The sequence below is a fragment of the Prionailurus viverrinus genome, chromosome X (genome assembly GCF_022837055.1).
Source record: "Prionailurus viverrinus isolate Anna chromosome X, UM_Priviv_1.0, whole genome shotgun sequence".
Lineage (NCBI taxonomy): Eukaryota > Metazoa > Chordata > Mammalia > Carnivora > Felidae > Prionailurus > Prionailurus viverrinus.
The window spans coordinates 74,287,611-74,302,449 of NC_062579.1; the positions used below are offsets into that span (position 1 = coordinate 74,287,611).

The 14,839-nt window shown below is 40.8% G+C and overlaps 2 protein-coding genes across 2 annotated transcripts; one reads left to right on the top strand and one right to left on the bottom strand.

Moving 5' to 3' along the window:
• The first annotated feature begins 296 nt into the window (after nt 1-296).
• RPL36A (ribosomal protein L36a) lies at nt 297-2,795 on the top strand. The gene is made up of 5 exons (XM_047843187.1): nt 297-407; nt 818-923; nt 1,112-1,179; nt 2,266-2,388; nt 2,670-2,795. Exons 1-5 carry the CDS (start codon nt 297-299, stop codon nt 2,688-2,690), a joined length of 429 nt encoding a protein of 142 aa, XP_047699143.1. The 3' UTR covers nt 2,691-2,795.
• Nucleotides 2,796-4,231: 1,436 nt separating this feature from the next.
• On the bottom strand, nt 4,232-12,133 carry GLA (galactosidase alpha). Its single transcript, XM_047843186.1, has 7 exons — nt 11,854-12,133; nt 9,003-9,177; nt 7,784-7,961; nt 7,099-7,190; nt 5,443-5,604; nt 5,040-5,237; nt 4,232-4,638 (listed from the first exon to the last, which is right to left on the bottom strand). The coding sequence occupies exons 1-7, from the start codon at nt 12,045-12,047 to the stop codon at nt 4,375-4,377; spliced, it is 1,263 nt and encodes a 420-aa protein (XP_047699142.1). The 5' UTR covers nt 12,048-12,133; the 3' UTR covers nt 4,232-4,374.
• Between the last annotated feature and the right edge of the window lie 2,706 nt (nt 12,134-14,839).

Below are 14,839 nucleotides of genomic sequence, written 5' to 3' on the forward strand. Positions count from 1 at the left end.
TAATGGTACATAGGTGAGTAGGGCCGTTCCATTTGGCCCTAGTCCTTGCTTTCCTTGGAGATAGGGACAGGGAAGCCCAAGGGTCTAGAATGAGCACTGCTTCCTTCATTTAACGCTGCTACCTAGCGGCGTCCACTGAAAGTGATGAAGTGAGGAAACATTGCAAAGCGGGAAGACCGGAGGAAGTCAAAGACAGGATCCGCCTCCGGCCGAACCCTTTCTTAAACTCCCGCCCACGGCTACCAAGCAGGTCATCTCAGTCGCCAGGGGGCGGTGCTCACAGAGCCTTAGACTCTATGGTCATTCTCGCCAACTCCCATGAGCAAGAGCGACCAGAAGCCTCCTATATACTTCCGTTTCCGGCCTGGCCTCTCTCTTTCCGTGCTGATAGCCTTCTCGCAGCCATGGTAGGACCTTGGGGAGGGTCCCTGTAACATCCAGTTTAATCTTCTCATACCCTTTGACGGTGCCGTCCCAGGATGGCTCTGGGCCCGCGCGTGGACTCGATGTACCAAAGAAACCCAGTATTGCTGGGGTCGACCCCGGAGGCACTGGGCTTTGGGGCCAGGAAATGAAGCGATGGGATCAAAGAGGTAGTTAGGTGGGGGTGGAGGGAATGTGCTGACTTTGGGGCTCACAGGAGGCCGCTGTATTGGAAGCACTTGCGGCTGTACCACCTTCTACTCGAGTGTTGTGTGCTAGCGAGGAATCTTGAGAGTCGAGCTCTCATGGGATGTCTTAGCTTCAGCTGGGTAGGTCAAGGCATTGTGCAATTTTATCTGATAACCCTGCTCATTCTAAACTGTGTGCTTACTAGGTGAACGTTCCTAAAACCCGCCGGACTTTCTGCAAGAAGTGTGGCAAGCACCAACCCCACAAAGTGACACAGTACAAGAAAGGCAAAGATTCTCTTTATGCCCAGGGTAAGACAGTCTGTACGTAATTTGGTTTTAATGCATCATTCGTATACTAGTATAAGAAATGAGCGGTCCCGTGCACCCTCTCCCCTAATTTGAGTATTGATAATTATGCTGGTAAGAAAAGAAGACTTTACCATGTGGCAGTTGTGATTATCTTTGGTATACCATAACAAATAACTTTATTCTCCCAGGAAAGCGGCGTTATGACAGGAAGCAGAGTGGCTATGGTGGGCAAACTAAGCCGATTTTCCGGAAAAAGGTTAGTAGTAATTACTGTTTGACATGCTGCCCACCTACTGTGGTAAAGACATTGCATTTTTCTATGGCCCACATTTCTCCAGTACAGGTGTGTGTCAGTGAAGTTCTCTGTTAACCTGCAGTGACCTGTCCAGTAGGCAGTGGAGCTGGGAATGCAACCCAGGGCTGACCCTAGTCTGCAATACTGTATCATCTCAGTGTTTTATTCTTTTTGTCCTTCCCTTACTGAAAAGGCAAACATCAAGTTAAATGAATGTGTCCTGCCTTCCTAAGAACTGAAGTTTGAGTACATCACTAAATCTTTTCCTTTGCCCTGTTTCCTGTCATGCATTAGTGAATCCTCAGTCTTTGCTTGCAGTAAGAATTACTTGCTTACTCTGTTTTTCAGCTCAGAAGCCTGCAGTCAGCTACCTATCTCATGAACTTGTAAAGCTCTTTAAAATTGTCATTTAGGCCTTCCACTGGTCTGAATTCTCTGTCATTCTCATCCAGGCCAAATGAGTTTCTTTTCTGCCCCAGGTGATTGGCTACCCCTTAAAGTACACAGTGCCTGGAACAGCATTCTTACGAACACAGCATTTCTTTTGGTGCTTTGCTCATTCAGCCTAGTTTCAGAAAATATCAAGGAATAACTAGCATTCATTTAGGTGCTGTAAATGGTTTGATCTCGAGGTGGTAAAAGGAATACCTGATAGCCTTTTCACATTCAGCTAATTTGTTTAAGATGGGGAGATTCTGCCTAGGTTTTGGCTTTTTTGTGAACTGTGAACTGGTAGCAGTAGGATTCTTGTTATAGGAGTAGGCTTAAAAAGTTTATTAGTGGACCTTGAGTTAAATGATACAGCTGAATGCACATAAATTGTATACATAGTTTTATGTAGTCTCCAGAGAATTAGTAGATTAAGTAACAATTATTAGCCCTATTCAATGAGAAAGTTGGGTTTATTTCATAGTTTCATGCACTTGGTTGACCCATTTCTGTCATTTGAAAAAGCTTTCCTTTAAGTAGTACTTAACCCAACAGTGCTATTTTTGAAGAAAGATTTTCTCTAGTGATTTATGAAGGGTTTGACTTAATTTTTTCCAGGCTAAAACCACAAAGAAGATTGTTCTGAGGCTTGAATGTGTTGAGCCCAACTGCAGATCTAAGAGAATGCTGGCTATTAAGAGATGCAAGCATTTTGAACTGGGAGGAGATAAGAAGAGAAAGGTATATAATTATGGGTGGAGGGTGCAATCTTTTCTACTGGAAGAGGTGAACATTTCTCCCCACTTACTGATTGTGGAATCAAGAATTGGGCAATCCTCTTAAAATACCTAGATCCATTAGCTGAAGGTATGAGGTTTTTGGTGTTGGTTTTGGCATGAGTAGTAGAAGGATAATGAAAAGTGACTTAAAAGATGGTGATCACTTTAGGGACAGAGGGTCTACTTGGAGTAAAGGTTCTTTGCAACATTAAAAAAACTCACTCATTTTCTGTTCCATTACAGGGCCAAGTGATCCAGTTCTAAGCTTCATATTTTGTTATGAAGACAATAAAATCTTGAAGTTATGTTCACTTCATTTGGTTGCAGTTGGTCTTTTGAGCATGAAATAAACTAGCACCCTCAACAAAATTCCGTTCGTGGGGAAATTTATGGTTGATGGTTCTTTTGGGTACTGTGCTCATTTTGGATTGAATCTAAACTGGTTGAACTCACATGAGACATGATTTCTCAGTTTTCACCTCAATTACTTGGGGTTCATGGGATTCTGTTTGCTGTTAAAGGTTATTGGTTACCATGGGACATAAGTAGAGATCTGCATTCACTAACATGGTGAGATCAGTAACAATTACACAGTGAATGTAAGTTTACTAAGAGTGAAATTCTCATATACCCTTGCTACTGCAATAATTTAATGAGGAAATTAGGCCCAGTTTTTTTGGCATAGTATACTATGTTGGGTCCTCAGACTTACTCTCAACATTTTGATGTGCCCTGTCAAATTTTGAAGTAGACCTAAATTCTCATGTACAAACCACTGCAGAAGATAAAGTTTCTAGTGAATTGAGCTGCTCAGTGGAATTTAACAGAGGTATCTGTCAATTAAAGATGTCTAACAGTTGTAAGTTTTACATTCTTTTCCTTTTTGTATACTATTGTATACTTGATTCTTCCTGATGTTAAGCTTTTCATACTTGTGTAGCAAAACTGGAGACAAAGTATATAAGCAATATATTTTGGTAACTAAGTACATCTCAATGAGATGGAGTTTTCTTACAGATTACCTTGTTTCCATGAGTGAGGAAGCCTGGGATTGCCAGTTTTAGCAACTGATGATTATTCCTCCAGTTTTATTGAAAATGATTGGTAATCACCTGACAGGCAAAGGAATTAACATGTACTTTGTGGGCCTTTTGTGCCCTGCTAGTTTTGTGCTGTTGTGCATTAGGATGGGTGAGCTGCATGCCTTTGGTCATGTTGGAGAAGGGGGATTATAAAAGGGGAGGTGGTGAGGCTGGCTGGAAGCTTTAAGGTTTGGTACTCAGGCAAATGAACTGTAGGAAAGGGAGGGAATTGTAATGTCTGGAAATTCCTTTCAAATGATTCACTCCCACATACCCCAGTCTGAAGGTCATTGCCTCATCACATTCTTTAGAGGAGGTGACTTAAAGGGGGGAGGGTGTTCTGGCCAAAGGCCTGGTACTTTAGGTCACAATGTATCAACTATTGCTGGGAAAGTAAGTCATATGCATTTGTTGGATCTAGACTGCAAACCACCTTGGGATTTGGTAAACTAAGTGGTGGGGTGTTTCTTGACAAGATAATTCCAAGCAACTCAGTATGTAGTAGTGCAAAAGTTAAAAGTCTGGGCCGAAATCCTGGCTGAAGTTTATAGTGGATAAGTACCTGCCTCAGGGTTGTTGGTGAGGATTAAAATGAGTCCATATACTTTATGCATCTAGAAGAGTGCCTGGCAAATAGAGTGTGCCCAATAAATTACCGGTGTTATTTCTCATCTGTTAACATTTGTTCAAAAGCTTTTTCACAAAATGTTCTCTAAAGGTACATTTGAAAGTTCTTAAACTCCACTGTGGAAAATTTTATTGAAGGAAATGATGGCCAAAGTGGGAATGGAAGAAAAAGGAGACACCAATGGGGTAGTCCCTTTGGCAACAAGATACACATTTAAAAGAAAGCTTTGTAATGTGGTCTAATTTGCTGCCAGCCGAAGTAAAACCGTGCCTGTGGGATTTATCTGAATTTTTAAATCTGAAGTCCACTGATAAAACCCAAGTTTTCTCTTCACAGGCAGGAGCTGTGTGATTATGCAGTCAGGAATACAGGCCATCCCTTGTCCCAGGGAAGCAATAGAGATGGTATAGAAACGAGGTCCACCGATCTCCTGCAGGTTTACCATTGCCACAGCCCAAGCTAAATCTGATAGTGGGCGTTCCCACACCTCAATGTTGTCTTCCTGAAAAGTAAGCCAAGAAATTAGGTGTGATAAGCTTGGTACCTAGCAGTAAGCTGCCTTGTTACTAGTGGCATTCAGTATTATTGTCAGAACTATTGAGCACTTCTAGAAAAACTTAAAATCCTACAGAGTGTTTTGGAAATAAAGTAATGGTTAGCAAAAAAAAAAAAAAAAAAGAGCCTCATTGCTGATTATAATATGAAGATTAAAAGCAAATATTCTCAAAAGATCAGTGCACATCCTCTTATGTAACATATTTAGGCCCAGGACAGACATGGTACTTAGGCATAAAGCCATTCCATCTTTAAACACAAACATTTGGATGAACTGTAAACTAGAAGGCAAGAGAATATGATCCTGGCCAATTCGGGTTTTCTCCCATAGAACATTATTTACTGTACCTTTCTAAGCCGGTACCCCTGCTTGCCTAAGGGGTCTTGATTGATGGCAATTACATCCTTATCCTGAAGGAGGGCTTTGGCCTGAGGGCTGATGTGTCGGAGGTCATTGGACATGAGTAATGGAGCTGCCATGATAGCCCACAGGGCCATCTGAGTTACCTGCTGATCCCAGCTAAGGCCAAAGTTACCGATCACTAACTGGGACAAAGAACAAGAATGTAAGAAAATGAAACAGTCTTAGTCGCCTAGACACAGAGATGCCAGTTTCTATGGCACCCTGCTCTGAGTAGTACTCTCAGGTAAGGCCTGCTTCCAGGAATTTTCCCTTCTGATTTACCTTGAAAGTCAAGTAGGCAAACAGGCCCACTGCAGGGGCTTGAACAAGGAGGGCTCAGATTCTTACCATATCTGGGTCATTCCAACCCCCTGGTCCTGCGACATCGATAATTCTCTTCTGGTTAGAAGATGTCCAGTCTAAGATATTCTTTATACTTTGCCAAGAATCATAAACATCATCAAAATTTCTCCAGTGATTGCAGTACTGTCGGATATCTGTGTAATTGGGCTATGGAAACAAACAACTCTTCTGTTTACTTCTACTAACATTGTTGCAAGATGAAAATAGTCAAGTTTAAAAGGAGGCACCTGTAGTGTTCTTTAGTTTACAGATTAAAGGTCTCTATGAGGAGAGCTAAATCCCTATTATAATGGAATTTTATTGTAAGAAATTTGCTTCAGAAACAGGACATATAACTTAAAATCCCTACTTAAAATGGCTTTAACACTGTTTATACTGGAAATATACCAAATAGTAACTAAATATTGGGATTATGGAAAGCTTTTAATTTTTTTTCACAACTTACTGTATTTTCACACTTTCCTAAAATGGAAATGCATCCCTTTTGTCATCAGAAGTAACTAAAATCTTTATAAGTAAAAAGCTGAAAAATTACATAGGACATACAAGCTCAGGATTAGGCAATCTGAATCCTAGGCATATAATTTGTTAAAGGAATGAATAAAAGTTTGTAGATAGGGAGGTAGAATATCAGGTTTACAGTGTTAAAAAGAGGTGAGAGAGTATTTTGCAGGATTAGAAGAAAATAACAGGGATTCATTCTGTAAGTAATTATTCAACACTTACCATGAACTAGGGATACAGTGATAAAGTCAGACAAGGTCCCTGCCCTCCTGGAGCTTACATTCTAGTGGGGAAGACAGACAATAAACCAGTCAACAAATAATTCCATACAGTGCTAAGCTCTTAGAAGGAAATTCACAGATCAGTGTGATAAAGAATAAATGGATAGAGGGCTATTTTAGAGTAGAGAAGAGGTGTCTGAATATGTGCCATTTGGTTTGAGACTTCAATGTTAAGAAGGAGCCAGCAATTTAAAAATCTTGGAGAAAGAATGTATCAAGCAGAAAGCAAAATTCAAGTGTAGAGTCTCTGAGGCAGGAGTAGGGTTGGGTGTTTGAGGGACAGGACAAAAGCCCAGTGCAGTCATGGAAAGACTGATGGGAGGTTGGAGACAGGCTAGGGCCAGATCAATAAAGTCTGATTTTATTCCAAATGCAATGGGAAGCCAGTTAAGGGTTTTAAGCAGGGGAGTGGTATGATTTACATTTTAACAAGATCACTGTGGTGCTGCTTGGAAAATGGATAGGAGTAGGAGGACAGTGGAAGTAGATCAGGCTGATGATGCAGTCTGGGTAGAGATGATGGTGGCTTGGAGGACCAGGGTGGATGCAAGAGAGATAGAAAGAAGTGGGCTGATTCAGGATGAATTTTATAGACAGTACTGATAGGATTACTGGTGGACAGGTGTGAACTGTGAGGCAATGGGAAGAATCAAAGATGACTGATTTCCTAGGTAATGGTAGCTTAGACTCCAATTACAGCAGTAGAGATGGTGAGAAGTGGTGGATCCTGAGAGAGATGGTAGGATAAGACTGTTAAGTAAGGTTGGACTTTGAAGGAGACCCTTTGTCTCCTTTGTTCTCAAGTTCTGAAAATCTATCGGCAAGGCTCTATTGGATTCTGGGCTCACTAGCTCACCTTACGAAAAGGCCACATATAAAGGGGCCACTCACAGGAATACACAATGCTTCTGCCAGTCCTGTTCAGGGCCAAGGACATGTGCTTATAACCTGTATGAGAAAACAACGGGTAAAATAAGGGAATGAAGGGAATTTCCAGCTGGCACGGTGTTACTTTTTAAAAGGGGACTGCCTGAAAAAAAATAAAAAGAGGTTGCCTGGAATGTCTGTGGTTATATTTTAAACTAGCAGCAGAGACATGTGGCTGCTCTGTGCTTAAAATTGTGTTTAGTACCTCCCAGACTGCTGGAATTGTTGAGGAGGTAGTGTGGGATGGTGCATATACTAAGGAAAGGTGGGAATGAAGATGTTCTTCTCTGTGACGGACAATTCTGGATGCTTTCCCCCAAGTGATGTTATGCAGAGTTAATTATATTTGTAACGAACTCAGAGCCCTCTTGAATGAAATGTGCACAATATTAGCCATGATTAGGCATGCATGGATTTTACACACATGCATGAATGAATGCATGGACAAACTGAAATAAGAGAAGAGGTAGGAGCTCTGGCACATTAAGAATAATTGTTTCCAGTATTGTGATAGGGCATTTAAAATGTGAAGATTAGCTCTTTGGATGTTCCAGTTACCCTTGCCTCCAAGTTCCTCCCTTTGCTCATGGCTAAATCTCTTTAATGAAACCTACCATTTTCCAAACGTTCCATGCTGTCACAGTGACAACCATCAAATTTTAGCAGATCTACTCCCCAGTCAGCAAAGGTCTGGGCATCAATGTCATAGTATCCAAAACTCCCAGGAAAGCCTGCACAGGTTTTATTTCCAACATCTGCATAAATTCCGAGCTTCAGTCCTTTGCTATGGACCTGAAATGAGAGAAAAGGATCACCACAGTAGAAGGGCAATTATGAAGCAGAGAGAATCACTCCAGGCTGGGGGCAGAGACAAGTATACTTCATTATGTATCAGGGACTTTTTTTTTTTTTTTTACAAGCCCCCAAAATTATCCAGGTGAGTTAGTTGGGAGACAAAGTCTCCAATTCTGCTGAGTTCAAACTATATATGTAAGCTATAACGTAGAACTAAAGGGAAAGCTATCAGTCACTTTAATCTCTCTCTGATGGGATCCTAAAAGTTACCTTTCCAGGGCAATGATACAATTATCTGGACAAAGTTTCTCACCATGACCATACCTTAGGTTCTTCTGTGCCCTCTTCTCAAGTAGGCCTCATGTTGTTTCAGCAAGAATTCTGCTAAGTCATTCCTCTACCCTTGATATCTGATAAAGTTCCTCATCCCCCACCCCTGATATCTAAGTTCTTGGCCTGCCTTTAGCATGAATCCTCTTGCCCTTGATGTCTCCTCTTGGTAATTTTCCTTCCACTGACACTTTCAAGTCTGCTCACGGACTATAAAACCCCACTTGTCTTTGTTGTATTAGGAATTGAGCTTGACTATTACAATCTTTGTTGTATTAGGAATTGAGTTCGACTATTACAATAGTACTGAATAAATCTATCTTCATTGCCTTTAACTGTTGTCCAACTCTATTACACCTTAATTTTCAGAATATAGTCCTTCTATCTTATAAAATTCTAGTTTATAGTACAATTGCAATAGCTCCACAAAGGTTAACATGGAAATATATGCACACATGTCAAGAGCCAAGTTCCTTTTTTCCTCTAAGAGAATTCAGTGGTTTTGGCAAAAGGAGAACTTCTTCAAGATAGGCCTCAAGAGCTATTGCAAAACAAGGATCTGCTGATGGAATGAAAATTCCACCTGATAAGTCTTACAATTTGATATTCACATGATGGCAGCTATTTTACCTTCTAAGTCTTTGTGAACAAGTTTCAGTACAGAAGTGCTTTGGGTCTCTTTAATGAAAGAATTATCTATAAACTCACATAATTAGCAAGGCCTTGGATCCCACCAGGAAAGCGTTTAGGGTCTGCCTGAAGTCTGCCTTTTGAATCTCTTTTGGGAGCCATCCAACAGTCATCAATACAGAGGTACTCATAACCTACATCCTTCCACCCATCTGAGTCCATGAGTTCTGCCATCTGCATGAAGAGCTTCTCGCTGAAAAAGAAATGCCAAGAATCATTGAAATTCATTAAACAAATGATTAGTCATCTTAGGGTTTTGCAATTTTTTTCAACCCAGTAATAGTTCAGTAGTAATTACACTCAGTGCAAGGTAAAATGGACTGTGCTTCTTTCCTCCTCGCCGCCCAAGTACTTCCACCCAAGAACCTCAAACAATTAGGAATGAGAAATACATGACATTGAAAAGGCTATTAGAATTAAGAAAAGGGGCGTGTGGATGGCTCAGGTTAAGCCTCTGGCCCAGGTCATGATCTCACAGTTCATGAGTTCAAGCCCCATGCTGGGCTCTTTGCTGACAAACATGAAGCAGAGTGTGCTAGGGATTCTCTCTCTCCCTCTCTCTCTGCCCCTCCCTGCTGGATCTTTCTCTCTCTCTCAAAAAAGGAAAAAAAACCCAAACATTTAGAACTAAGAAGAAGGTTCAGTAAAGTAAGAAACTACAAAGTTAATATAATCAACAGCTTTCTTAGATATTAACAATAACCTATTTGGAGAAAAAGATACCGTTCACAAGACCAACCAAAAAAACAAAAAACAGAAAAACCTAAAATACCTAGAGATAAAATTAACACATGTGCAGGATCCATATGAATAAAACTATGATGTTCCCAAATGACTTAAGTGGAGAGATGTTATTTTGCTCTGGGATAAGAAAATTCAACTTTAAAACACACCTTTATACATTGAATAAACTCTGAACAAACCCTAAAAGGAGTTTTTAAGGAACTTGGCAACATGATCCAAAAGTTCACCTAAGAGATTAAACACATAAACATTCTACAAAAGATAAATGAAGCTGCAATATACCAGTAGCATTAGAATACACAAACCAATGGAATTAAAGACAAAGTTCAGAAGAAGATCCTTCCGGCCATTTGGTACCATGGAATTTAGTACGTATTAAATGTGGCATTCCTTATAGTAAAATAAAGTCCAGATGGATTAAAGATTTAAATATTTTAAAAATCCATAAAAAATACTACTAGAAAATGTAGGTGACTCCTATTATCTCCAGGTAGGTAAAGACTTTCTCAGCATGATACCAGAGCCAGAAATAATAAAAGAAAAAATTGATGTTTGATACATTCATAGCAAAACCAACCTAAGCCAGAACCACCACATTATTCATAATGTATTGACAGACCACACACACACAAAACCCCAAAGCCAAACCCAAAATATTTCAATTAAAAATAATAAATGGTGGGGCGCCTGGGTGGCGCAGTCGGTTAAGCGTCGGACTTCAGCCAGGTCACGATCTCGCGGTCCGGGAGTTCGAGCCCCGCGTCGGGCTCTGGGCTGACGGCTCAGAGCCTGGAGCCTGTTTCCGATTCTGTCTCTCCCTCTCTCTCTGCCCCTCCCCCGTTCATGCTCTGTCTCTCTCTGTCCCAAAAATAAATAAAAACGTTGAAAAAAAAAATTTAAAAAAAAAAAATAAATAATAAATGGAAATAAAAACGATTGGCAATGTTTTAAAAGAATCAGAAAAATGGAGTGCTGGCCACAGTGTGGGGAAACAGGCATTCATCATACACTGTTCTTGGGAATGTGCATTTGTTAACTTCTGGGGAGGACAGTTTAGTACATAACAAAATGGGCATACATTTGGGTCCAGTAATTACACTTCTAAGAAAAGAATCATATGATGTACAGGAATGGTTAACACAGCTTCACAACAATAAAAAAAACTGAAGAGCCTGAATAGATATCAACAGGAGATTGCTTAAATAAATCATCGTACATACATACAGTTTGCATTTGTGAAGCGCTTATTCTGTGCCAGGAAAACTTTATTTTCATTATACTCTACTATGTACATTTTTTGCAATGATTATGCATTAGTTTTATTATCATGTAAAAATAAGACAATCACTACTTCGAAAAAAAGGAAAAGACAAAAAGAAATATATGATGGTAACTGCATTCAGCATCTCAGCATTAAGCCACCATGGCTTTGAACTGTGTGAGCATCTGTGATTTATCTCCATTTATTTTGTGCATCAAAGCCAATAGAGGTTATTTTTTGGGTTTGGGAACGCTCAAAATTTTTTCCATATAAATTAATGGTAACTGCTTCATTAAGCCATTTCGGCTTACAGAACACGTTACTTTCGGATAGTGGGGGAAACCTTTATAAAGTTCCTCCAGGTCAACCTCCCAGCTGGATCCCACATTCTAGGGAGAGGGGGGGAGGAGATCCGTGACTCCACGGTTCCTCTAAATTTCCTCCAGTTACAGCCAAGGAACTCCTGACCCAAAAAAGGAGAAGTTGCACGTGTTAGTCCTCTGTCTCGCCTACTCGCCCCAGCTGTGCTCACTACTAGTACCTGGCAGAGGCAGAGCGGCAGTTCACAAGAAGGATCTGAACAGAACTGGATGGTGAATGGATAAAGTCCCCAGTTGGGTGATGAGGCACAGAGACACGAGAAGCAGGGGCTGCTGACCAGACTCCCACCACAGGAGGGGTCACGCAGCAAAAGTTTAGGGCTAGTTTCCATCCAGGGAAGCTTGCTGGAGACGACGACAACAACAACAACAACGCAGCAGCAGTAAGGGAACTCTCACTCGGGCTCAGATGTTCCCTCTATCTCGCCAAAGAGACAAACACATTGAAAAGCGAACGCAAGTGGGTGCTCAATATCTCTGATACCTGATACAAGAATCTGGCTCTTCTTGGCAATCAACATTGCACATGAAGCGCTCCCAGTGCAGCCAGCCCATGGTGGGGGTCATCGCCAAGCCATTGTCCAGGGCCCTGGCCCCAGGGAAGCACCAGAGAACCAGGGCCAGGAAGCGAAGCGCCAGCAGGAAGCCCGGCTGCTGAATTCCGTTCTCCAGCTTCATCGCCACTGTAAAGCAGTACAAATTTCCATCGGTAACCTGGGTTTTTAAGCTTAACTTTAGGGGCGGACCAATCACCTGTGAGTTATTAAATAATGACGTTATTGTTTCTCAGGCAACTGGGACGGTTATCCCCAGAGGCGGACCAATGATCAGTCACGTAAGACACACCACAACCAGTCACACTCTTCGTTTCTTGATATTGGCCCGCCCCATTTCCATACCGGAAGGAAGTGAGGCACTTTAGAGATCCCGAGTTTAAGCCGAGAGTTGCTCACGTGACCGAGATCTCACATGACGTAGGTGATCACGTGATCACTCGCTTACGTGAGCAGAAGTAGTTCTGGTCGTCGTCTACCGTCTCGCTATAGCCGTTTGAGGGAAGAAGGAGGAAAATTATCCGGTATCGTTAGAGGTTGGTGTGTGGGTGGGAACTGGGGACCCGAGGGTGGTGATGATGAAGACCAAAGCAGGATTCGCGGGCCACCTCCGCCTTTTTCGTTCCGTGCTTTCCCCTCCCCCGCTCCCCCCTCCCCCCTCCCCCCTTCTCAGTGCCGGGAAGCCGCCTTTGCTGCGCCTGGTGGGGAAATGGTGGACGTTCGTGACTGTATGTGTTTTTGTATATCTGTCTGGGCGGGTCTCAGGGGACCCTTACGAGAAACCGTAAGGTGAAAACGCTTGAAAACCATGTCCCTGGATTAAGAAAAACAAATATTCAGACCAGTGGCCGGAGTGCTGGTCCATCCATTCAGGCACTCAGTCCCCACTGATTGTCTGTAGGGGGAGGCACCAAGTGAATTATATCTGTAGAGTCACACCTAGGCAAATGCTGCATGCCTTACAGAGGCGCCCAATAAATGTTTTTACTGTATTGAATATTTAAATAACGTTTGTTTTTCTACTTATAACAACAATCTACATGTTCAGTTTTGGACGTTCTGAAAATAAGAGTATACTATAAATTTAAAAAAACACAAGTAATTCATCACCAGGAAATAACTACTCAGCATTCGGGTGTATAAAAAGTATGTGTATAACACGCATATAAATACACAATTTCTTAACCCACAAATGGAATCCTGGTGGCCTTCCCAGGAGATACAGTAATGAAGCGGAATCTCCCTGCCACTACAGAGGGATATTAATGTCTAGAGTGCTGCAGGGACATGAAATGGGATTGTACAACCAAGAGATAAGGACATTATGCATAAAAACCAGTGCATAAATATGTCATTCAAACCTGAAGATGGCTTATAGGGAGAGTGTTATTTGCAGATGCAGTGTGCCAGGCCTATGACAGGCAACTAGTAAATGTTTGTTGAATCTTCAGTGTAGTTTTATGGCAGTTATTACACTTTGTACTTTCTTTCCAAGAGGCCCAGTGTTTCCAGACCATGTCAGATAAGCCATGCACATATACAAAATTAGAAAATTTTATAATATTGCTATAGAGCAAATCCCAGAAAAGCAAACATTTAAATTTATTTTTTTTTGCTAAAATAAAATTACTCTCCACAGAAAACTAAGAATGCACAAGAGATTGAAAAAATAACATTGAAAAAGCCATAAGCCTGCCACTGAGAGCAATCAGTATTAACATTTGACATAGTCCCCATGCATATATTTTTTTCTAACACTTTTTGTTCCAGTTACAGTGATTTTTAAAAATTAAAACTATATAGAAGTAAATTGGGTAAAAAAGTGAAAAACTACTTCACTCTAACCTCCAGTTCCTGTTTTCTCAAAAAACAGATTTGTAGTCTATGCTTTCAGATTTTCTATGCATTTACATACATATATACCTGCATGCTTATATTTTAAAATAGGATCATACTATGCTTATTCTTTTATTTAATACATTTTGGAAATCTAGGTCAGAAGCTGTTTTTTGTTAATACCTGCATAGGATTCCATTTTAAGGATAAAGTATATACTGTAATTCATTCAGCCATTCCCCTATTGATGAATAGTTAGGTTTCTAATTTTCTGCCATTACTAACAGTGCTGCAGTGAACATTTGTGAATATTTCTGTTGACCAGGTTCCTGGAAGGAATTTTAGCAGGGTCAAAGGATATATGAACATACATGTTTTTTTACATAGTTGAGATTGTAAAGCAGCTGTGATCTTGGTTTAAGATTATAGAATATGTAGTTCCTCATGTTATTAAATATTTGTATAATTTTAAAATTAAGTAATAGTCTTTCTTAATAAAGTACCTTTTGAAGAATAGGTAGCTCCATAAATCTTTGTCTGAAACTTCAGATCATCTCTTTAGGGCACATACTCTGAAGTGGATTTACTATATAAAAAGGCATGATACATGTTTACAAGTTGCTTTCCAGAAATACTGTGTATACTTTTCACTCCTTAGGAGTGTTTGCAGACCCTGAATATTAGCATTGACTTAATCCTGTTTAATTTTCACTGTCTTAGTGGGTGAAAAATGTTGATTAATTCTGGTTTTAACTTGCATTTCTGATGATTGGTGAGATTTGAACATTTCCCAAATAACTCCTCTGTATCCTCACATCTGTATTCTCCCTGTATTTAATCTGTTATCAAGTCCTGCAGAGTCCACTGCTTTGAATGTGTAGATCACCTCTTTCCTTTCTTTTTTAAAAGTGCTATTGCATTAGGTGAATCCCTTATGCCTCGAAGAGACTGGGATTCTAACTGATCTTGCTAGTGTCACCCCAACCCCCCTCTGTTTGAGTTCCACACTGTTGCTAGCGTGATCTGTTTGAAAGGGCTTTGATGACGTCACTCCCCTCTCCTTCCCTCCCGTCACTCCCC

Excerpts from the sequence above, each read along its gene's own strand:
- RPL36A (XM_047843187.1), top strand. The coding sequence starts at position 297 with ATGGTCATTCTCGCCAACTCCCATGAGCAAGAGCGACCAGAAGCCTCC. Across the intron at positions 408-817 it reads ATAGCCTTCTCGCAGCCATG|GTGAACGTTCCTAAAACCCG; the intron begins GTAGGACCTTGG and ends TGTGCTTACTAG. Across the intron at positions 2,389-2,669 it reads GAGGAGATAAGAAGAGAAAG|GGCCAAGTGATCCAGTTCTA; the intron begins GTATATAATTAT and ends GTTCCATTACAG.
- GLA (XM_047843186.1), bottom strand. The coding sequence starts at position 12,047 with ATGAAGCTGGAGAACGGAATTCAGCAGCCGGGCTTCCTGCTGGCGCTT. Across the intron at positions 9,178-11,853 it reads GAGCCAGATTCTTGTATCAG|CGAGAAGCTCTTCATGCAGA; the intron begins GTATCAGAGATA and ends TTTCTTTTTCAG. Across the intron at positions 5,605-7,098 it reads ATATGTGGCCTTTTCGTAAG|CCCAATTACACAGATATCCG; the intron begins GTGAGCTAGTGA and ends TTGTTTCCATAG.